General features: G+C 30.1%; 1 protein-coding gene across 4 annotated transcripts in view; it reads left to right on the forward strand.

Annotated features, from left to right (window-relative positions):
- LOC116772252 (cyclin-dependent kinase 14) overlaps positions 1–24,406 on the forward strand; it is a 51,521-nt gene that overhangs the window by 15,460 nt on the left and 11,655 nt on the right. For 3 of the 4 annotated variants that reach the window (XM_032664351.2, XM_032664353.2, XM_032664352.2), the window contains exons 2-3: positions 7,114–7,200; positions 21,269–21,427. In XM_032664351.2, the coding sequence (XP_032520242.1) occupies positions 7,114–7,200; positions 21,269–21,427 (246 nt within the window). The remainder of the gene's footprint in view (positions 1–7,113; positions 7,201–21,268; positions 21,428–24,406) is intronic. The other variant, XM_032664354.2, reaches the window with a different exon arrangement.

Here is a 24,406-nt window from a genome sequence, read left to right on the forward strand (position 1 = left end):
CTGCACTGACTCATCTAAAACTGGCAGCGACTGGATTCGTTTATTTATCATAATGGATACACTAGTTTCTGACCCAGTCTCCGCTCGAATTAAGTTAGTTCAGCTGCACGGTTACTTATTTCAGTACCTTTTTATTATTATTTTTTTCATAAATACCAATTCTTTCAATTTAATTTTTTTCTTCAGTTATTACTGTTGTTAAGAGATATTAACTCATAACGACTCCAGTTTTTGTTTGTCTGTTTGTCTGGGATGAATGAATCGGTTTTTAATGGAGTTTCCTTAGATGATATTTGGTACACATTGCATAATATTACACCTCTATATTCGTCGAGTTAACAGATATAACAAAAGAGTGACGAACATTTAGATAATAGTTTTTATATATAAAATAATTAGTTTCTCTTTGGTTCCCCTACGAAGTTTACTCTTTATCTTTTTGTTTTTCATCTTTGTACGGCAAACAGTACATATTATATAAAGGATTAACTGTGCATGGCTGTATTTATATTTATAGTTATAGATGAATAAATATATACAAGGGCATATATTATTTAGTCTACGTATATATATATATATCTCACGGAAGAAAATGCGGATATTTACGAACATTTGACAGATACAGATTTTGCGGTGTTTATTTTGAACGTATTATTTTTGTTGGCACGAATCCAAGACTTACGCTGAGCGATGATATTCTAAGTGGCGCCTTTGTAGTAATCCATCAGTTGTTAATGTTTACCAAAACTTGTAAAGTAATCAAAGGTAATATAGTCATTCGAAAGCGTCATTCGAAAGGATTTTTTTAATAGCACGTAACAAAAGCCTTAAAGTCGCTCGATCTATTTAACGACTTAGCATTTGCGTTGACGGCAAATTTCAAGACTGTTGAATAAGCATTTATTGCTTTGGACTTTAAAACAAACATTAATTTTACTGCATCTAAAACTTTCATGGACTGCAGATTTCGCTTGCGAATATGCTTCGGTAATAAAACATTCGAAATTCGAAACGTATTTTTTTGGCTTCTTATTATATATTGATTCTTCTTTCTTCATTAGAGAATTAATTAAAATTAATGTTTCAATTTATCTTTTAAAGGTTTTTTTCTTAATAAGGCTATAAAAGTATTGCAGGTAGTTTAATATTTTTATGTCTCTTATGCTATGGCACAATGCATTCGGTCGTTTGTTTAGGTGCAGTGGGTGGAATGGAACGCGGGCTGGCCGTCGCAAGGTCGACGAACGACTTTCGCACGCACACCGTACGAGCTAGATGCTTAGATTAGATTTTTTTTAATATACGTATATCCAAATCAAACAGTTTTAAATTTTTGTCGTAGGTTTTTAAAATTTCTTAATAAAATTCACTCGTGATGAGATAAAATTAGCAAAAAGTTAGTATTAATATGTAAATTTATAAAAAATGTTTATCAATGTACAAGGACCTTTAAGATATTATTTTCAATATTAGAATGCTTATTTATGCAGTTGAAAATTATCAACATTATTATTATGATATATAAACCTTTTTTTTACTATTATCAGTTTATGTGACATTATTTTCTATACAATATAATATATATGTATATGATATACAATGTGAAAACATTAATGGAGTCATTAAAAACAGAAAGCACTCAATTCGATTGTTATTTAAATTCACATATAACGTCTTATTTATTCATATGTGAAAAAACTAGAGAAGCCTTTCTCCTTAATATAAGAGTTTAAATTTTTACCAAACAAAATAGATTCGCTTAAAGTTTAATCAGTCTATACGTTTTGGTATGATCTATATAAGTATCTCGTACTGCACGTGTTGCTAAACTAAAATTCACCTTTCGAAGAACTTACGACTCAGGTCATTTTACGACTTCTGTTGAAGTGAACGTATATGAAATAGAACTATTAAAGTAAGCAGTCAAGTTTTATATACAGCAGTAACATGCGACATTAGTTTACAAATATAATTAAACATATCTTTCGAGTTTATGTTAATATTTAAATGAGATAAATCAATATTTACATTGTAAGTGGGATGGCGGTGGCATTGTTTTTTTGTTGCTTATTACTGTGAAAGTGTTATTATTACCGGCTGGGTGTTGACTTGTATACAATGGTGAGATCGATGCAATAAGTAATACTTTTTATATAAAAGTACTTTCCACAGCTTCTGTTTGACAAAATATATAAAGTCCCTATAATATTAGATAATATAGCTACATAGTCTTATTTGAATCTGTGATCGAAGTAGAGATTTTATTTTTATATTATATTCGATTCTTCGTTTATTAGGGATTAATGTCAAGTGGTTCTCTCACTGGTGGGAGAGTTTCGTAACGGGTTCAACGGACAGTTCCGGTATGCGGAATATATATCATCGTTATTATTGTACTCTAGCATTTAGTCACAAACAGTTTATAAGTTAAATGTTGGTTTAAATAAAAGCTGTTTGTGTAACTCCTTAAGAATTTGATATATATATATATATATATATATATATAAGAAACTATAGTTTTTACGATGCAGAATTAAATAGTTATAAAATTATAGTTTTGCCTCTTTTTAAAAAAAATGAGTGTGGCGTTATTATTTAAAATAAAAAAAGAGATTGATACAGATAACAAAATTCTGTTAATTATTTTACAACTGCTCAGAAATATGTGTAAATAGGTATTTTTTTATTTTAGTTTTATTTTGCTTGGTTGTAAAAGTTTTGGTAGAAATTACAAACGAAGCGATAAAAATATGATATTTTTTGAATAAAATGAGCTCGTTTATCTAACGTTCATTCCTAACACACTTTCTAAACCATGCATTTTTAAAGTTCTGAATCTGTTATTTTTTTTATCGAAATACATCTTGAACAAAATTAACAATCGAACCCACATATAATACATAAATTTTATTACATCGGCCTACATAACGCAAGGGTTCAGAGGCAATTAATTGGCTTATTTCATGTTTAATTTATAATGAATAATGTTCTTAAATTGGCAATTTAGGCTTATGCCCCGAGCGGGCGCAAGATGTAAGTTTACGAGTACATTTACAACCGAAGCAGAATAAAAACATGCGGAAGATAATTTGCGTGACATGTCTGAAGTTGTTCCGAAATAAACGGTTGTGTTGTTTACGTTTAGAATTTTATCGCTATAATAGTTGCTTTATGAAGATTATATTACTAAAGCCTTTTTTTGAGCATTTAGTTTTGGAAGTAATTTGGATCTTATCTTACCGCTGTATAAGGTTAAGTTTTGGTAATATGTGACTTATACGTCGGATTATAATTTTATATAATAAAGTTAATTCATAGGTCCTTGGGATTATGCGGTATACATGAAGGTTTCAAAAACGTACTGCGTCACTGTTGTTCTGATTTCAAATCTTGCTATCATAATTTAGTAGGGTCGTTGTGCCAGATTTTCATCAGTTGATAAAAAAAAAAATAAGAGCAAAAAGGTTCACTATTACTATTAAAAAGTAAATATTATTTACTAAAATTATAAATCCATAAAATCTTATCGGATGATATTAAGGAAGTTCTATAAAGGACTTAAGATCTTTCGAATGTCATGGTATGAATGTTAAATTAAAATTTCTGCCATAACAAAGTTAAAACGATACGTCACACGGAAGGAAATGATTGAATTAGATAAGTCACAGTTTGCGGAAACTTGGTTCACGTTCACATACAATGTAACGTAATTGTTTCAATGATGCTGTTATTACAGATAAGGTATCTCGATAACAATGACTGTCATTGATTGTGTTATCATTGATTACAGCGCTGTTTCTTTTTAGATCACTTATGAAGATTATATTGCAAACTTATTTAAATTTTTATTAATCTGAATAACTAGTTGAAAATTAATCCTTATTTTAATATCAATGGTTTGATAGTTACCATTTTAATAGATCTTCCTTGACTAGGTTTTGTATGATATGTTTATGTAAAATACGGCTATATTATATAAGTATGTAAATGTTAAGAATATATTCCTGTTGCTAGTCAGATTAGATAGTGGTGACAGCTTGAATGTTTGTCAATGGTTCTGTTTACCTTATCCCTAGAATGTTTACCTACCTTGTGTTAAACCAACACGCACGTAACTTTTATACTATATACTATTTTGTTTAATTGAATTATATTATACATTTTGTAGTATTAAAATTATAGTCTGATATGTCCGCAATGAGTCAACATTGTTGGTTTCGAATGAGATTGAAATGAGTTGTCCGTTGGATGTTTCGTAATGAACATTTGTATTTCAGTGAATGTCCGAGCTGGGAATGGCTAGAATTTTGTCCGCCAGTCGTCTGATGCCTCCGATACAATATTTACGAAGCTCACGTTTAATATTCGACACCAAATGTACGTTTTATAATCCAATTCGGATCTGATGAAATTTTTATTCGCCTGTTTTTATTAATATTTATTTTCTTACCGTATTTCTTTTTACAAATAATTTTAATGATATTTTTAAATTGCTATTTTTTTTTAAGGAATTGTTTTAATGATAAATAGGAATTTGGATCTAAGCAATTCATAGATTTGTTATAGAGATGAGATAGGTTAGTCTAAACGGGTGATTTGATATCTAGGTCAAAGTATTCGTATCGAATGCAGTTTTTGATGAAGTTTAACTGGCGAGTTCAGGTTTCAGCCTCGCTCTAATATAAATCGATTCGTATGAAATGGATTTTATCGTGTAATTGGCATACTCCTCGAGTGTTTGTGGCCGTATTGTGATTCTCGTAAATTTGTGAGCATATCTGGGTCGAGTTATTTCGAAGAAAAGTTTTCTTTTATAACGGATTACGAAGAAATTAATACTGTTATTCTTGATAGTCCATAAAAGTTAATTGAGTTAATTGTTTACATTATTTTAATTGAATGGATCGTTATCGTTCATAATATCTTTTTTTTAAGTACTTACATAAATTTAGGGTGCAACGTTCTATAGGCGTCATGTTGTCGCCTTTGGGAGTTTCTTGGCACCTCGCAGTCAGCTACCGTTTCGATAACTTTGTGAACAGAATTGCCCTATTTGTACCGGAGTACATAGAATTGAAACATTTCCTATATAGATTTATTCTTCAAATATTTTATGATACAGAATATAATTAAAAAAAAAAAATACAGTAACGAAATATTCTACGATACGTTGTACATATAATTTGGTATCCACTTTGTGCGAGATTCACTAGAAACCTCTCGGTTGTAATTTGCTTTATCAAGCAAATGGATGTACCGACTAAACGAGTTATTGAGACCTTGTTTTGTGAATTTCGGTAGCGGAGCGACTTAAACAGGTCACGGTCTATTCTCTCTGATAAGAATATTGTCTGACGAAGTTTCATATGACAAATTTGTTTGAGTATATTATAAGCTGTTTTAATATACGTATAGCAGTCGTTAGTTTGTTTCTCTGTAACTTTTTGTCTTCATATCGTAAAGGTACACTCAATCATGTGTTAACGTTCTTATGAGTACGGAGAATTGTCACGCTGTCTTCGTCTAACCTCTTAATTACACTTTCTGTTTAAGTTTTATAATGTTATTGGTATTTTTTTTTTATCAGTACATATATTTTCAAGTCCGAGGTAGCGCCAGCCAAATTGGCGTTTTATATAACAATTAATTTAATTATAGCTTGATATATTGGTTGTAGTTCCAAATCTGTAGTATGTCTTATAATTTTTATTCATCACAGTGCAGTATGTTTAATGCTATGATAAAATATGTGGGCATTTAAATTTTGTTATTAATATTGTTATATCGAAAGTTCTTTAAGAACTTCATATAGTATTGTGTCTGATGGAATACAGTTGTTTTGTAGTTTATGACTGTCGTGATGGCGTGATGTGGTTTCATACCAAGGGAAGAGTCAACGAACATACCGTGATGAATTAATGTTTCATTAAATTATTAGTTATCTGATATGTTAAGATTTCTAGACATTAAATATTAGCTCTAGTTTGAGATGTAAGATTTATTGAATAACGCAATTTGTCTCTCTTTTAATTAAAAACACAGTTACTTACTTCCTTTTTTACTCGCTTATCTTGAATTTCTTCATTTGTCTCAGACAGAGTTATCATTGTCAAATTGAAATTATAATAATCAAAGCTTGTTCAGAGATAGTCAGCTTATGAATAAAAAATATTAATCTATTAGTCTTTCGCAGACAGAAGAAAGTTCTGCATTTAAATGAAACTTAGTTTATTGGATACTACGCGTTTTTTTTACACTGACATACTTTCATCTCGTACTCCCGTGATCAAGATTGCTGGAAAGGCAAAGAAACGTCGGGATCATGTAGTTATAAAATAAAAACAAACGCGTAGTAGTAGTATCCAAAAACATAGTTTCATTTAAATCTTTCCTCATTTTTGATTTTCAAATAGTACAAACTATTTTACATATACGTACTTATCTTGAGGTGAATTCATTTACTTCTGTTGTGACTAGAAAGGTGGTCTCGTCTGATTAATGAGATCAACTGAAAAAAACCTTAGAAATGGTTTAAAAATAATATAAGTGAAATAAATTTTTAACATCAGATGTATAATAATGCCTGAATAACTACAAAATTTACTACAGAAAAAAGGCACGAAGGTCTCCAATTCATTTATCAACTCGACACCCGATTAGACGCCCGCCATTTGTAATTTTATGAACGCTTAATACAATTCAAGAGTTATGACCAAAAAATAATAATAATAAAATCTTTATTTTTTATTAATGGTCAAGTACGTAGTGGTCACTAGTTGACCATGTGTTGGTCATGGTATGGCCATGCGTTGGTCATGAGTCTACCATCAATGCGTGTCGTTTGTAAGATGAAAACGAATGTTGGGTCAAAGTTTTAATATACATCATTGATAGCATAAATAAATATAGAATTCTACGACGTGTTGTTGGTACAATGAAACAACAAATCATTCTCCTATCTATTGATAGTCTCTGACATAATGGGTTCGTAAATAGTATTTATATTTTACACACGTAGAATATAATTATAGTTAGCAACAATCACTTATGATTAGACTTAGTTTTGTTTAATATATTTTTAAGATGTTTAATATATATATTGTTCCTTTACAGGCGTGACAATGAGAGAAAAACGCGGAGGTGCCATGAGCAAAATGCAGAAGCTCAGAAAAAGATTGTCCCTGAGCTTTGGTAGATTGTGTGAGTAAAAAAATATTATAAAACATTAAAACTTCATTCATATATTATAATATGTATTCGTAATTTTTATTTAAAGTAACTATAAATAAATATAATGACATCATAGTGAATAAATAAATTGTTATTAGTTACGTTACTTTAATTATATATGAAGGTGGGGACGTCAATTTGTCAAGTGTATTATTATTAAAAGCAATAAATATGTATGTTTATATACTAATAAATTTCCATTTAGAAAATATGTTGACGTTAATTTCATTATTGTATCCAATATACTTACCAAAAGTTTGCAACGTCGCACTTCATACGGAGTGTGTTCAGTTTTTCTGTCCCAAACATTCTCACATTCTGTAATGTGTATTAATATATATAGTATAAACATAGGTTATTGTACGAGAAACGGGAAACTTTCACCATGTAGTGTTACCATTCAAACTTGTGGTAAGATTATAATCTTTGACACGATTTAACATAACAAAAACCATTATTTCTAATCCAAAAATGTTTGAAATGCTATAATAAATGATGTTACATCAAATTAATTGACATTGTTTGTTTCGACTATGAAATAATCACACAACGGAGCGGCGTATCAAACCAAGGGAAGACGTTTGAGATACCATCCAATCTCTTGTTTTCGCCAATCAATTATCACATAACCTAGTTATTTTGTTTAAAATGAATCACATGAAATATTGGTTATTTACGTGGTATTAAAATAACCCCAATAAATATCAACGATTGAGATTGTTTGGCGTATTGTCTGTGACGTCATGTCTTTATCAATTGCGTCATAACCAGCAGTGATCGAATTATGCGGATTTTGAGTAAAACGATAATAATATCACATTACTGCATAGAATATTTTTTACGTCAGCTTAATGTGCATAATAATATCGTGTATCAGTATCAGTAATATCGTAAGGGAATATACTTTATATTCAGGTTTACAGAACATTTTGTGCTCACCGTTACGAATAAATAACACTATTTACGAGATATATGTGAGGGCGTACAGTAAATTCTCTTCATAATACACGTGCTGGGTATATTTAGAACTACGGGGGCTCTTTATAAAGTATCAGTATTTTCCTTTCTCCGTAGTATTCAAAGCAGTGAAGTTTAAAACACACACACACACACACTATATATATATATATATATATATATGCATTAGTTAAATTGTAATCGTATGTTGTAAGTTGTAATTTATTATTTACGTCATATTGAAGCGTATATAAATTTCTAATCATATACCATTGCGTTTTTTTTAACATCGATAGGATATATACAATTAATAGAGTTGGTTTCAATTGGTGCGATGTAAGTAGCGATTATAATTTGTATAATTAGCTCCTGCTCGATAAATGGCATACGTTTTTAATTAAACCGTTCTCTAAACTGCATTTTCTATTTTCCTCTAGTGTTTAAAGTTGGAGTAGTTATCATTATGTTTATTTTGTAGTTCCGCCATTATCCTTTAACGCTCTCCGACCGATGAGTTTCCCCCAGCGGTTTCTGTGATTCATTTCTGTTGTTTCGATCATATTTTATTTCTTATAGCAACTGAATTATTTTCTTTTACTTGTTTATAATTGTGTTGGTATAATATTAAGTGTTACGCTTTGGGATAGTTTGATTCCTGAGAATATATAACCGTATAACATTCTGTTTTCCGTTATCGAAATTAACAGTACATAAGAATACGTCATGCCATGTTTTTGCGTTATAGAAAGCTAAATTTTCTAGTTTATAAACTTTAATTGTGTCTTCAATATGAAGAAAGTTAGCTATATATATATAAGAATCTAAATTTTAATATACATATTGTGAGTCAATGGTTGAAACGCTCTGGATTCATACTATACAAGTTGAACTAGACTTGAACTTATTTAATCCAACGGATTTCATTGGATGGAAACTTTCACGGATGCCGGGTCGACTCATGACAATTGGCCGCTTTGAAAAGTCATATAGCTGTTAAGATAAAACTTTGGTATCTACTTTGAGACGTGGAACTCAACAGTATCATTATAGCTCTCTATTATAAAAAAAATATAATGATCATATTGAAAAATTAAAACTAAACTATATTTTGAATTTCGAATACCAAATGTTGTATAAATCCTGGTAATATATGACAAATTTGTGGCTAGATACAACATAAGATGTAGCACAATTAGACATAATTAGATGTGACTTATTTTACACGTAAAAACAATTGAACTATTTTCTCTTATTACACTCTAGACCTCTAAGTTTTCATACACCCACAATATATTATATATAACATAGTTTTAAATGTAAACTCATTTATTTACGTTCATATTAACATGAAAAAAAAATAATAAGAGCTATTAACTATATAATACTGTTATTATAAATCAGGTATAATAAATCTGTTTATACTTCGTTTTTATAGTTTATTTGGATATTTTATTTAGAACAGCTTTATTGATGTTATCAGCATTAGATTACATTTTTCTGTTTAATTTTGAACACTATCAACACTAGGCAAAGTATGTGGATAGTGTCTCGAACGATATTATGGATTGGAAATATGTTAAAAATATATAATTTTTGTCATCATAAAATTTCTTTACCTTGAATTTAGTCACATTTTGTTTTAAAAGATCTTATGTTAGTTTAAAATCCACCTGACCAATTTCAATAGAAATTTAAATGAATAAGACAATGTGGTCCTAAGAAATTATAGAGATTAAATATTTGATGGACTGCACCATATTTATTTGTTAATTTTTGATTGTAAAGAAATGGCAAAATTTTAACCTCTGATGTGAAATTAATGTATGATTAGTGTATACTTTATGTTAATTTTAAAATGTATATTGACCAGAAACAATGCAATCCGTTAAGGAATTTTGATTAAAATAACTTTCACCCGTATAAAATACACGTTAATATACTTTTAGCCGATTCTTACCTTCTATATATTATTTTTCTAATATTCATTGTATTAATTCAATACTCGATTATAACATTCGGATGTCAGTTTCACGTGGAAAGAAAATACAGTGTCACCTACGATGTTATCAATTTGAATTAATATTTTAAACATATATAAAATTCTTTTATATATTAATTGAAATTCAAATGTAGAATGATGTAAAAGTATTATTTTAATCACAGTACATCGTTATGTTAACGGGGGGGCTAAATGCCGAAGTTTGCTTTGGAGTTATGATCGTTGTGAAATGTTGGCTCCATTTGGACGTTATCTCTAGTGTAATCTGTCTGGGGTTATCCCAATTTTACATGATTTAATGTCCTATTTTGTGAATTTCGATGGTCTGTTCTGAACAACTTTAACGGTTTACTACTGGAAGTGATAGCAAACGTGCAAATATCTGTGCTGAAATTATGGTAGTGTGGGTTTTTATTTGAAGTATATATAATAATTTAATTCTCCGTACAGAATTTGATCGTGTTAAATTTTACTATGGTAATTTTTGCAAAATTTCTTTAAAGAGCAATACGATTTTTCGAGTCACATATTAATATCATATATGAAAACTTTTTCTTAGATTCGGTTGAATTTTATGTGTTATCATGTTTAATGTAGGTAATGTTTGCCCTGTCTCGATAGGAAATGATTCATCGATAGCGACTGCTGTACACTTGATTGATCCTTATCAGTCACTCACATTACTACCGCATCATAAATAGAACTGTTAAGGAATATTTTCTACTCATAGAATTCTTTGTTAAAATTTAAATTATTTGACCCACTTGCAGTTGATATGAAAATATATGAAATTATCTTTGCGATGAAAAATATATAAATAGATATTGTTTTCTTTGTGGAAGTTTCCTTTTTGGTAAAGTATGATATTATTATTTGGATTTTAATGTTATCTATTTACATGATAATACTTTCTGCGAAACGAATTATGTACCTATGTATTGATATATATAATTACATATTAATTATTGTTTTCGAAGTTATTTATTAGGATATAATGAAAATTGAAATAATGATATTTAAGATTTCCCGTATATTCATTTAAATGAAAGTAACATTTTATTTATACTTATTTATAGTTGTAATGTTTCTGATAGAGATGTATTTAATATTTTATTTATCTACAGATCAGTATGTCGGGTTAAAATTATATAATAATATGATATTCTTAAGACGATTTTTTTTAAATAAATAATCTTAAATTATATAAACAGTGAAACACAAACTGTTGGGTTAGGAATTGATACAATAGTAAAGTTTATTTGGTAAACGAGAAGGTAAACTGTATACGGGATTTGTTTAAACATCAGTGTACTGAACCTTAACATTTCGTGTTGCTTATCAAAATATTGTGATGTTTTAACAACATCCATACATTACTCTTATTCTCTTATATATTTATATACTTGTTACAATATTGCATCCTGTGTAAACACTTAATTTTTAAAGAAAAAAATAATATAAATGACAATTGAAAAGAAAAACAGATATTATGTTGTGTTCTTTATTACCTGATAGATTTTTTTTTTATTGCTGGAATAATATTTATTAACTTCATTTATAATTCTTTTAAAGAATTGTCTTTAAATAATGTAATTATGCTATATTTTTTATACTAGTACATTTCTATTATATTCTTAGTTATTACGTATTAAACTAACGTATTATAATTTAAATTTATTTCAATAATTATTTTCGTTTAATATTTTAACGATTTTTTCACTATAGGTGAAAAGTATAATCCAGGTTATATAGGGACTAAAGATTGTAAGTAACGAATCAATGTATAAAAAATAATATAAATTAATTCAATGAATATCTTTACAAATCTGCCATGTAGTCCACAATGTGTATAAACGGGTGATATATGGTTACATATAAACACTTCGTACAAACCACACAATTACATAAAAACAGAGTGCATTTTAATATCATTGCTATTTGTATTTCAAAGTATTGTGTCAGAGTACAATACATGTTTACTACAACTTCAACGATTACGTATTTTGTTTACAGTTTACATGAAGTTGTTCCGCTTGTTTACTGACCGCGATGTGACTGTCGGTATTTGATTTCGGCTTCCAATTTATAAGCATTCGTTACAGTAGTTATACGTGATTTTTAAATGGATAAGATTATGTTTTTGTGCCTGTTTGAAACAAATTAAACGTCAAAATCTAATGAATTTATACTGAAGTTTAAATTGAAAACAACGTGTGACAATTTAACGAAAATTTTCACGTTCTCTTCAAGGCGATGAACAAATGAAACCAAGATTAGAATATGCAATTAGAATTATTGAGAATGATTTGAAATAATGTAAGAAGCATTTTATGCATAATAATTGTATACACAATAAAACATTTACAATTTAAATTATATGTAAGTAATGATGATAATTTAAAATACAGTATATCTTTGCTGTTCGTATATATATGTATACGTGTGTATTTCTATTTATATACTTAATAATGTTTGTCATATGTCTAGACATTCTTCATAAAAGGTAGATAAGTTCAAATGCTAAGTGATTCCTATTGCATATTCAATGTAATTACAGATCCTTAATTGACAGGTCGTAGGTGTAACCTTGGAAGCATGAATCAGTTTCTCTGTGACTAATATATAAGGAAGAATAGTGTGTCAAATCCTATAATATATAAATCCTTTGTATATATTTATATAGAAAATTTCGTAGTTGAATATTTAATAGCGAACTAGGGAAAGGATAAGTTAGTTTCTGAAAGACCCGTAAGTTCCAGATAAAATCTTATTTAGATTGAAGATTGGATAAAATTGATTGCAGTTGTCCGTAGATGTTGTTAATGTAAGAATGAGATAAGTTATCCAGCACGTAGATAATGATTTAATATGCTACAATTATATCACGTTCTTAAAGATTTGTATTATTTTAATTGTTAGAAGTATATTCAGTTTGATTGTGTTCGTGATAAGCCTTTATGCTCTAACCATTCAACTGTTATGAGTTTTAAAATATATCTCGTTCAGATGTAGACGTATATTTCCATCATAATTTACAATGAGATAGGATATATTATAGAGGCATATACAAAAAACAGCTCGCAAGTCAAGCCGCGGTAAAAATTTAGTAATTTTATAAATAGTATTTCAATGATTGCGTCGTAACGACTATAAAATCCTTGACACGATAGCCGAAACGTCGTCTTCCGGCTACAGGGGTTCAACATCACCATTATCTGTTTGTTGATTGATAGCAGACTTCCGTGGGATGATTATAGCATGGCCTCATATACCCTGCGGCCATGTGACCCAAATTTGATACATTTCATTAATGCACTCTGAGAAACAGGTGTGGGGTATCCTATTCCCTAATCCTCATACAGTAGAAATTAATCTTATACTCAGCTAGGGAATGAAACAAATGTATTGGTAAAAATTATGAATATATAATAAATTTACTTATATTGTAATCGTGAAACTGAAAAGTAAGATTATAAAATCATTGCAAAGTTTCTCTTATTTATCAAACATCCCAAGCAGGCGTGTTGAGTCATTCGACCGAGTACGAACGATGTATTGTTTCTTTTCACAGTCGCCATGAAGCCTGGCCGGCCTTTTGTCGTCACTTCATTGTTTAACCTATACAAACACCGCTGACTGCCTTTTTTACCACTAAACGTATTCTTAACATTCCTCACTCGTCTGATTTACAAGTTCGGATCGATGTTTAAAATTATTGCTCATAAAAAAGTTATTTGTTCATGAAATGTTGTTTACGTATATTTATTACGTACTCTTATAAAGAAAAAAGTAGTCGCAAACTTCTAAATCCCTGCCGGTAATACATCATCTTTTCCCATTAAGCCGTAATACCCATGAGTATTTTCCCTTAATGTTACTTTAATAGATTCTTTCTCTTGTTTTGCCTCCATTACTTCAATCGTTACTTGACTCTTATGCAACTCGAGACGATATCCAGATTTTAAAGTTCACTGCACTTGCACCGGTTTGTTGATTCAATTACGTTCTAATAAATTTATATTTTGTTTCGTAACATTCGTTATTAGAGCAATATACGAATATATTGCGTAACATTTAAATAAGAAATAAGAAAATTGCACTTGGTGAAATAGTTATAAAACTCTGTATATAGTCATTATAAATACGATTTTCCGAATAGAATATGATCATGAAATTTCTGTGAGTAAATTGATTTTATTATTAATTGTCTATAATAATAATATTTCTTGTATTTTATTATCACCGGAGGCAATTCAGCATTATCATTTATTGCCAGCGACTTGAAATCAGTGTTTGGCGTTCTAAAATGAATTATTTATCCCGTTCTATTAATACTGGTTTAGACAAGAATGATAAAAAGTTCAACGAACTCTTGTATGTGTTGTACACATTACGTTTTGGCAAATCATCAACCGCCAAGTATTTTAAAATCAATCTAGTGCTATACAATTATAATCGGAGTTATTTAGGTCGGACGTTATTAAATATTCGTGAAGCAGATTTCAATTTATTAATCGTAATAATTCATATAAATTAACATTGCAATTGAAATTAGAAGACAATTAAAACATACAAACATTGTTATACGACAATCCGAATTGTAACAATTGAATATAACAAGTAGTTACGTAATAGGTTATAGCACTTAAAACTTGAGTTCAAAATTGGTATGAGGAGCATTGACATCATATAATGAGTCATTCATTTTCGGGACTATTAACTCTGTACTGGAAATTTGGTAAGCCATTGTAAGACACGCAAATACAGAGTATCAAAGGTTTATAACAGAAGTACTTACACACGTCTATATACATTCATACGTAATGTTTGTAATGAGAACGCATCTGCCGCAGACGTAAGTTTTGTTTGAGTACCCCACACGACTGTCTGACCTGAATTGTTTAGAGGGTTAACGACTGGCCCTGACTTGTCAGCGCTAAGTCCCGGAAAAAACGTCAGCACTCGCAACCAAGTTTCATAATGTATCTTATAATAAATCGTCATTGAAATTAAGTTGTCTTTATACTAATTCATGCGTGTTTTGTTTGTTTATTTTGTTGACGTGTTAGGTATTTTCCTAAACGTTTTAAAACAAATTTGACATAAGATACTTCCAGAGTCTATGACGAATGTTTGAAATCTAAAATATGTATATTGAATTTTAATTTCGACAACATTGTCTAGATGCGTTCAAGAGAATTTCTATTTTGATTGATTTGACGTTGTGCAATATAATTTATACACGAATCAAATCACAGAACAGACTTGGTAGTGATTATACTTCACCCCGAGTGAGACGATATAGGTTTCCAAATCACTGGAGCGGGAACGTAATGGCCGACCGATACAAAGGTTACCTCAATGTACCTGCCGTCATAACTTGACCTCTATGGAATCAATACTATTCATAGAATTTGACGGTTAAACTCTGTGGTTGCACCCATTCTATACGACTACTATTATACGTATAGAGTTGTATTGATGAATAAGATATGAAATAACTTCTAAACTTACATAGCTATGTATATACTTTTCATTAAACAGGTATTCATTTTGTTTCGTATCTAAAGCTTTCCCTAAATATATTGAGTTCCAGGAACTATTTTAATAATTAAATTCAGATAATGATCTGCTAAATATAGTCGTGACAACATAATAGTCGGGTGCGAAATAATATTTTAGAAAGACATATCTAACAAAGAAAGGTGTTGCCAGGAAATAGATTTATGCGACTATTCCTACATTTGGTGTTCTCCCTAGGGGGAAAATATTAATGAGAAACGAATGGAAGTTATATCACATACGTACATTATTTTCGTTTTAGATAACACAATGTGTGGTGATATTAAGCTATAAATGCGGCCCCATAATCTGTATGCAACCATATTTTATTGTACTGTAAATAATTCCTGGAAATTCCGTTTCATTAACGCTAATTGCCAACGATTTATAAGGCTTTGAGTGTACAAATGTCATTAGTAACAAAATGTTTCATATTACAGTGACCTGTATTAGTCGGGCGAGAGTGAGTTTTTCAACGAACCTTAATTTCATTATGTCGTACGTGCCCTTTATTTGGTTTGTAATAAAACACTTACGTTGTTGTAATATATTTTTCAGATTTTGTAATCATATCGAAGCGATCGAAATGTTTTATTTTGTTGTATGAAATCTATTTTCGTAATCTCTTCATATACGATGTATAATTTTTAAATTAATACATTTTATTTTTGTATGTGTTAATGGAATAGGTAAAGTGCCTCAACATTATTTATAAATTTCACATGTAACAAGGAGTTTGTTTTGTCAATTAACATGCCTAACATTAGAATCATATTCTATATTCCGTCATTCTTTGAATGGTTCTTGTTGCAAGTGGTCATGTTAATGTCAAGGATTAAATAGTGTAAGATAAAAGCTTACTTTGTCCGGGGATTGTTGAAAGCCTTGTTGGCCGCCAACTATCTGGACCCAGCTCAACTTTGACGCCGCCGTCAGAGAACTTTGAGGTTACCCTCTTCCCTTTGAACTTCGGATCAGTAATTATGGTGAATGTGTATTAAGTAGTGATTTGAACCCTTGTAAGTAGTCTGTTACTTAATTCTGCCTGTTGTAATTATTTCAACAGCTTCTCCATGTTTTATTTGATATATATATATATATATATATATATTTATTTCAAATTAGTTTTAATTATTTTGGAAATAAAGAATACGATTACCTGCTTAAGATTTACTAAAATCTAAAGATTTTCACGAGTACACATTTATATAAAACTATGCTTTTCGTATATACTATGCTGTTTACTAAATTATATTTTGCTCGACGTTTCGGTTATTTTACAGCAACCTTGATCAAGGGCAGATGAGCTGGAAGTATCAGACGTTTTTGGTGCGAAAAACTTAAGTTTCATGGAACGTTTTTATTGAAATACTCCGGGTTATATTTTTTGTTACCTGTTTTAATTCGTACGCCCACATTTTCAGTCCAATTCAATTAATAAACTACCCCTGACCGCACCTATCTTTTGTTTGGAACCAGGTCAACAAAAATTAACAAATGTGTCATATTATCATTAATTATAAATAATGACATATCTGAAATTTCCTCATTTAATAATGGTAGCGTGTATCGTAAGTAAAATATTAAAATTATATAATTGGTAGTATCTATATTAATTAAATTATATTTCTTCAATTTTATTATTTAACTTGAAACAAAGAAAATAAATAGAGTGTAATAGGAAAATTTTAAGCTATTTAAATGACATTCTAATCACGTATTCACGCACTCGTAGGTAACAAATTACAAACATAAATTATCTGACTTGTGTGTACAAATAAATATATACAAATTTATTATATATTTACTTTTAGGCGTCTCCACAACAAAAATTAGTATCGCAAGCTTTCTGACTATTATTATTGAAGTATGTCTAGTGCAAGTCACTTTAAAATATAATTATAGAATTCGTTACATCTATGTTCATATACAAAAAGTCATGGAATTATAATTGTAGTTACTATAATTACTATATTTTTCTATTTATCTCGTAACTATTTACACACACGCCAGTTTTCCTTCTGTTACACGGAAAGCGATTTTATGAAATGCAATTTCTTTATGCCTCCGTGACCCCGCAAGAGGAAAAGTGTTATATCTCTGTGAATATGATGAGTGCGGTACAGATTTTCCCTTCCCTTTTTATGCTATCTTTCACTCATTTATGTTTCCCGTGGCTTGCACTTTTTATTTAACGCGACGCTAATGAGCTGCGGAATTTTCACTCTTTTCCGAGACCTATTAATGACTGGAAATTTCTTTGATGGTTGTAATTGGTTTTAATGTTAAAAAAAAAAAACGGTTCTTTCAGCTGCGGTTGAGAGGAATTGAGCTGTTTATTTGTTGATAAGTAAAAATAGTTTTTAACTTGTAAGTATAAATATTAAGGCTTGGAAGCTCACAATCTAAGTGTTGTTTTGATGTGTGAGTAACGTCTATGAATCTCCTGCCTTGTTATTAGTGTTATATATTTATCCTCATTAGGCAGACAGATTATAAATAACTAGTTAATTTATATTCTTGTAAACCTATTACTTACCATTAGACCATACATTTAATCTTTATTTGTAGGTATATATATTTATTGCTCTAAGCTGCTAGGATGACAAATTAGATGTATATGACAAAGGACACAAAATTGTAGTCACATAGTCTTTAATACTAGTTTTTATTTATATTAATACTATATTTGATTAAAATTTGTGCATTTAAAGGTATTTTACTTTACAGTACTCTGCTTCTAAAAAAGAAAAAAACAAAGCTTTGTTGGATATTTTTAAAACGGTTTGAAATATCAAAGCCAAGCCAGGGAACGTGAACTGGCAACTTTGAAGAAAGTAATGCGTCTTGCGAGGTCTAAGTGCAGTCTTACCTATGTATTACCCTGTCGTTATGTAAGCCGTTTTCGTGTTTTCGTAACAGCCAGCCGTGTAAGTTGCAACTTTTTAGATTTGAAAAACTATGTAAATTAATTTAAATAAAACTGTTATGCAGACACATTTAATTTAAATAATAAACATGAAAAAATTGGGCAGGAAGTGCAAAATAAACTATGCATGAGATTGTGTGTGTTGTGTACATGTACACATAAATGTGTTTACTTAGATTTATACCGAAGAGCAATTCATATCGGCACAATGCTATTACGAACGTAATGTAAGTACGTGTATATCAACATAGGATTATCTTATACGTAACGTAAACCGTATTGTGTAATGGATGATAAGATATCGTAAATCTTAACGGTTATACCATATAGTTACGTAAGTATTGTTATATAGCAACACTAAATATATATTCCGTATAGATCAGGAGTGCGATCTCAGTAAGTAGTGACCCTAAGACACGTCCAACATTAAATAAACGAACGTTTTAAAATGAACGCTTTGTTTAAATTTGTGCAGTTGATTATTATGTTAGGATTTAAGTTCCTGGAGTCTTTTTTGGACGTCATTCATTCATTGTAAGAAGAATTTTACGTGATCTGAATGTAATATACGACTCGGATGAATGATTATTCACAATCGATTACAGATTCGATTATTATATCTTTGTTTCCTTATTATTGTTTCTTAAAAACAATGTGTATGTTCATTCTAATATTATATCCTGCCTTTATAAATTTGTTTTAATGCACATTAAAACTTATTTTCCTTCAATTGTATTATATTTAAAGATTTTTCGTTCTATATAATACATGTAATCACTAATGGCTGCTGTGTCTGTGTATGAAATACTTTATTATCTAATAAGTGTATGTAATCGTGATATAAACCGCAATCATGTTTGAAATTAATCTCACATATTGTATTTTGATACGTTCATTGTAACCGCAAAGCATCAAGGTCGGCGGACTTGTAATACATTTCCGCAATCAGACACTCCCCCCGTGCAAATATTTCTTGTGAAATTATTACTTGTTTTTCATTTACAAAATCATCATGATTTTTAAGCATTATTTCAGGACTCGGTCAAGATTAGACTGTTTATTTATCTATTAGGTTGTTGATTGAATGCTTTATGTATCAATCTAAAAGATATTTATTTAAATACGCAAATCAGCTGGTACTCTTTGTACTGGGTTTATGTTACGTTTATGCTAATTTTAACTTTGAGAGGAAGTCTAGACCACGGATGTGAACAAGTTTCGATAGAACCTTAGAACTAAAAGTTTATCTAAAGCTCTAACAAACAATATGTTCCATGATAAAGTTTTAATTTAATGTATTTATGTTTTCTTTGTTGACATACAGTCTATTAATTTATATATAAGACGTACATATATGCTAAAATATTCACATAAGTATGTCGCATATCACTGATAACACTTAAATTAAGATTCCCCTCACGTAAACACAATTTGCTCTGACAAACGGCTCGCGTTTGTTAAATAAATGTGCCGAAATCGATCAATGGATTACAATATACAAAGGAAATTTAGCGATGAAACCATTCAATAAAATTTTGTTAGTAAAGCATAACGCAAAAGCGCTGTACAGGAAACAATTAAGGTGACAGTTTTCTGAACTTAAGTCTGAAAACCCTTATATAAAATAAGTATTCCGAATATACATGTCTGGTGAAAGAAAAAAAACAAAAATTAAACCATTTACTTTTTTAAAAAACTCAACAAAGAGAAAGAGAAAAAAAACCTTTTTGTTATTTTTATAATAATATTTGCCAAAGATAGTTTGCTTCTGTTATCACATGTTTGAACACGGTGATATTTTAATAACGCAATGAGATTAGCGCCTATGGTGGGATTATATGTTAACAGTTTTGTGTGAGAATTGTATCAGGTGAATGTCTGAGAGAGTGCTGTGCTCAAATTGAAGTCTTAAACACGGGCTGGCGTCTTCATAATATCCGTTGTGCTTCACAAAATCGGTTAGTCGGAGCTGGGGGTGTCGGGACAAAGGATTGTTGCGCAATTTGTCGTGGATTCTGTTTTGTGCTCCCCAGACGGGCTCAATTTAGTTTGAATTTCAACTGAACTGCATTTTTTTTTAATCTTCTCACAAAGGATTTTATGTAATAAATTGCTTAAGTATATTTTATACGCTCTGTTATTTGTATTAAATAGTATAAACGAAGCTGTTTGAATAGTTAATGTTGTGAATATTAATTATGTATTCTCATTAGGCAGCAAATTTCACGTCGAATTGCTTGTGTAGAGAGGTTCTGTTATTGTATCTTAATAACGCTTATTGGAGTTTCTCGTTGCGATGCAAATAACGAAGTTGTGCTTGGCAAATAATTAATTGTATCCAAAGGCTAGGTTGGAAGAATGCTTGCGATAACTATAAGGAGACATCTTTAATTGTTTAATACAAATTTATGACTTACATTATTGGTTCTTTTCTTGTTATTTAATCCTTGAAAAGATTTGTTATATTTATTTATGTAAACACGTAATTAAAAAATACGATGCTTTTGAAATTTTTTTTGCGAATCGCTATGTCTGCTCTGTAAGTTTTGTCTACTAATTATATTTTAATAACAGTAATATATTTGTTACAGCAACGAAAGACGAATCAGAAGTTGACATCGAGTGCCGTGGAAGGCAGAACGGCGGCGGTGGCGCTCGCGGTAAACTGCCGTACAACGGTTACTCAGAAGAGTGTCTAGATAGACTCGAACCCAATGGAAATATACCAAACGATAAGGACTCCCATTATGGTAAGTGTGTGCTCCACGATAGTTTCTTATTATACATTGTTTACCGTTAAAATGGTTCTACTGTTTGAATATTTGATGGTCTAGTGATTTAAATACTGGCTGGCGGTTGATGTTTAATGATATTATTAAGTGTAAAGTGGTTAAAGGTTTAGTAGGTGTCAGATTATTTTATAGACATAGATTTATCAAATGAAACCGAACACGATTGTGAAAAAATGTCAATAATTAAAATGAATATTACAATAAATCGCTTTATAAAGCCATGGTATGAGTCATATGACAAAATTTTCATTATATTGTGTAAAACATATAAACATTATGTTTATTTATGTATAACTGAAGTCATCTGAACGTTTACCTGTGTTTTATCTTAATCTGTGTCGTTTTATAACTAACAGTTTTACCGATATTAACAAGTAAATTTCTATAGAATGAATGAATGTTATTTAAAATTATATAAAATTTAAAACAAATATTTCCATTTTCCTCCAAACAAACATAAATCTCGCAAACACTGAATTATAAATCTCAGGCGATATAATATCTCAGACCTTCGGATTACAGAATAGCTCTCCTTATATGATAAATAGCCGTCTAGCGCTTCGTGCCCATATCGTAATTTGAAGTTGGGTTTTCTCGGAACAACTCGCAGGTATTCCTGACGGCATCCATTAAACAAAAGTTACTGAGCTTGGATGTTACGTGATTACAGGAAATCCCTCGCATTCTCTTGACTTTATAACACTGTATTATAAAATCAGCGTCGGAATTTAAGTACATTATCTGAAACTGTCTTTTTAAGTTATTTACTAATATAACAATTTTCTTCAAAACCATTAAAAAAATAAAATTGATATGAATATACTGTTTCAATTAATAGGTCGTTTGCGTAGATTTTCAACAGTTCATCGGTCGAGATCTACATAAAAAAGTTAATGTTGTCTAACCTTGTAATATATGCTAGACCCGAGTTTCGTTGCAGTTCTAGTTTTTGAATGAATTCAAATTATAATCTGTTACAAAATATATAAACGGCGCTCATGATGCACCGCTTGATACATACAACGTCAATTAGTCGACAGTTGGAGTAAGGGGCGAATCTGAGTCAGAGTCGGGTTCCATTACAGTTCACGAAAAGAGAACTCTTCGGATTAAGACTCATATATTAAAGCGCCCAGATTCTGTTAATTCTGCCTGTTTTACATATTTATATTCCACGAATACTAAGTAGAAATTTTCTAATCATATACTTATCGTAAGCAGTACCATGGGTTGCACTAACAAAGTTCTGGAAACCTGGTGCTGTGTTCAATGTAAACAATATGTTTATAGGTTACAGATTTTGTGTAATATCAATAAGCACAAGTAAATATGAACATTTTTAGATTTAGTAGTATTATGAAACTAGAAATTTGTATTGGTCGATTATAATTAATTACGTCCAACAACAATTCTGTAACAGTTCCTATTTCACAAGATTGTTATTCCACGGTGAGTCAGTTACTCAACATTCATAACACATGTTTGTCTACTGGGATATCGATTTGCATATCGGCTATAATATTGCGTATTAGCGAATTATGAAACACTAGTTTTTTATCGCAGCTTCGTCCGCAAGGAAAGTTGTAGTGGCTTAAATAAAGATATGGTAGCCGATCTGCAGCGACATCCATAGCCTGCGTCACGCGTCTTCATAAACAATACAGCTGTTACCTGTTACCTTGATCCCACAGGAATACCACGGAATTACGGGATAAATCTATGACTTGTTCTGATTGATCAGCTGCATTACATCATCTTCATCCAAATCTGTTCAGTAGTTTTTGTGTCAAAGAGTAACAAGCATACATTCCTCCTCACAAACCTTCGCTGTTATAATATTAGCAGGATCTATTTGATATTGATATTCTCGTTATTTGAGTTCATAAATTCTAGTATCTAGAACATTCATTTGCAATTCCATCTGTCCATTACAAATTACGAAGACAGTATATCAACAGGAATATATCTCATGATAATATCAGAGAATATATAAAACTATGCGAATAGTTCCATTCACAATTAATACATAAGAAATCTGTATGGAATCCAGTATTTAAATTATTTGGGGGGTATTTATTTTCAATGTGCCGGTCTATACGGATCCTATAGAAACCACTTTGACATCTGACAGAGGTTCGGTTTTGACACGTGTAAATACAGCCTGTGTAAATATTTATAGGCGATCCCAGAGCGTGCGGTGAATTTTAAAACAAACTTAAGGATTTTAAACGGCTGCTTTTAGGTTTGCGGTAACGACTCGAGTTTTGTAATTCCTTTTTTTAGTCGTAAGAACTTTGAGCAGAGCTTTTCTCTAGTATTCCTTCTTTCATAGAAATTTATTAAAGTGCTTTTTTTTATATACATAAAACGTAAAGACTGTATACGTATTAAAGTTTCATTTTATACGTATTAATTTTTAGTTTATCGTTCGTTAAAAAATATCATGTTGTCTTTAAAATTTCGATTAGATTGATTTGTTATTTGTATGTTTCATATAAACGAATGTTATTTGTTCTTATGATTCATCCGTTGGATTATTGTTTAATATTTATTTATAACTAAATCCATCGGACTATACGGACAGTGTTAGAATAAACCGGTCAATATATAGAAAACGTATAAAAAATTACACGCACCTTGCACTTATGTAAATCACAAGGTTAACATTGCATTAGTCTTCTTGAAAAACTTGTTACTTTTAAACAAGAATAGAATACATATGTTATTTTGTATTTATAATTATTTTATTTATTAGATAATTTAATTCGTACGTCCTTAACGAAATCATACGCTTCAATCAATTCATTATGTCGAAATCATTTCCTAGACATTGTAATTTAATATATGTGGGTATTGTCAATTCTCCTTTCACTAGAGCTGCGGTTCCCTGTTAATTATGTTACATATTTTAAACTATCTACTCTGTTCGTAAATGCC

Source organism: Danaus plexippus, chromosome 12 (genome assembly GCF_018135715.1).
Source record: "Danaus plexippus chromosome 12, MEX_DaPlex, whole genome shotgun sequence".
Lineage (NCBI taxonomy): Eukaryota > Metazoa > Arthropoda > Insecta > Lepidoptera > Nymphalidae > Danaus > Danaus plexippus.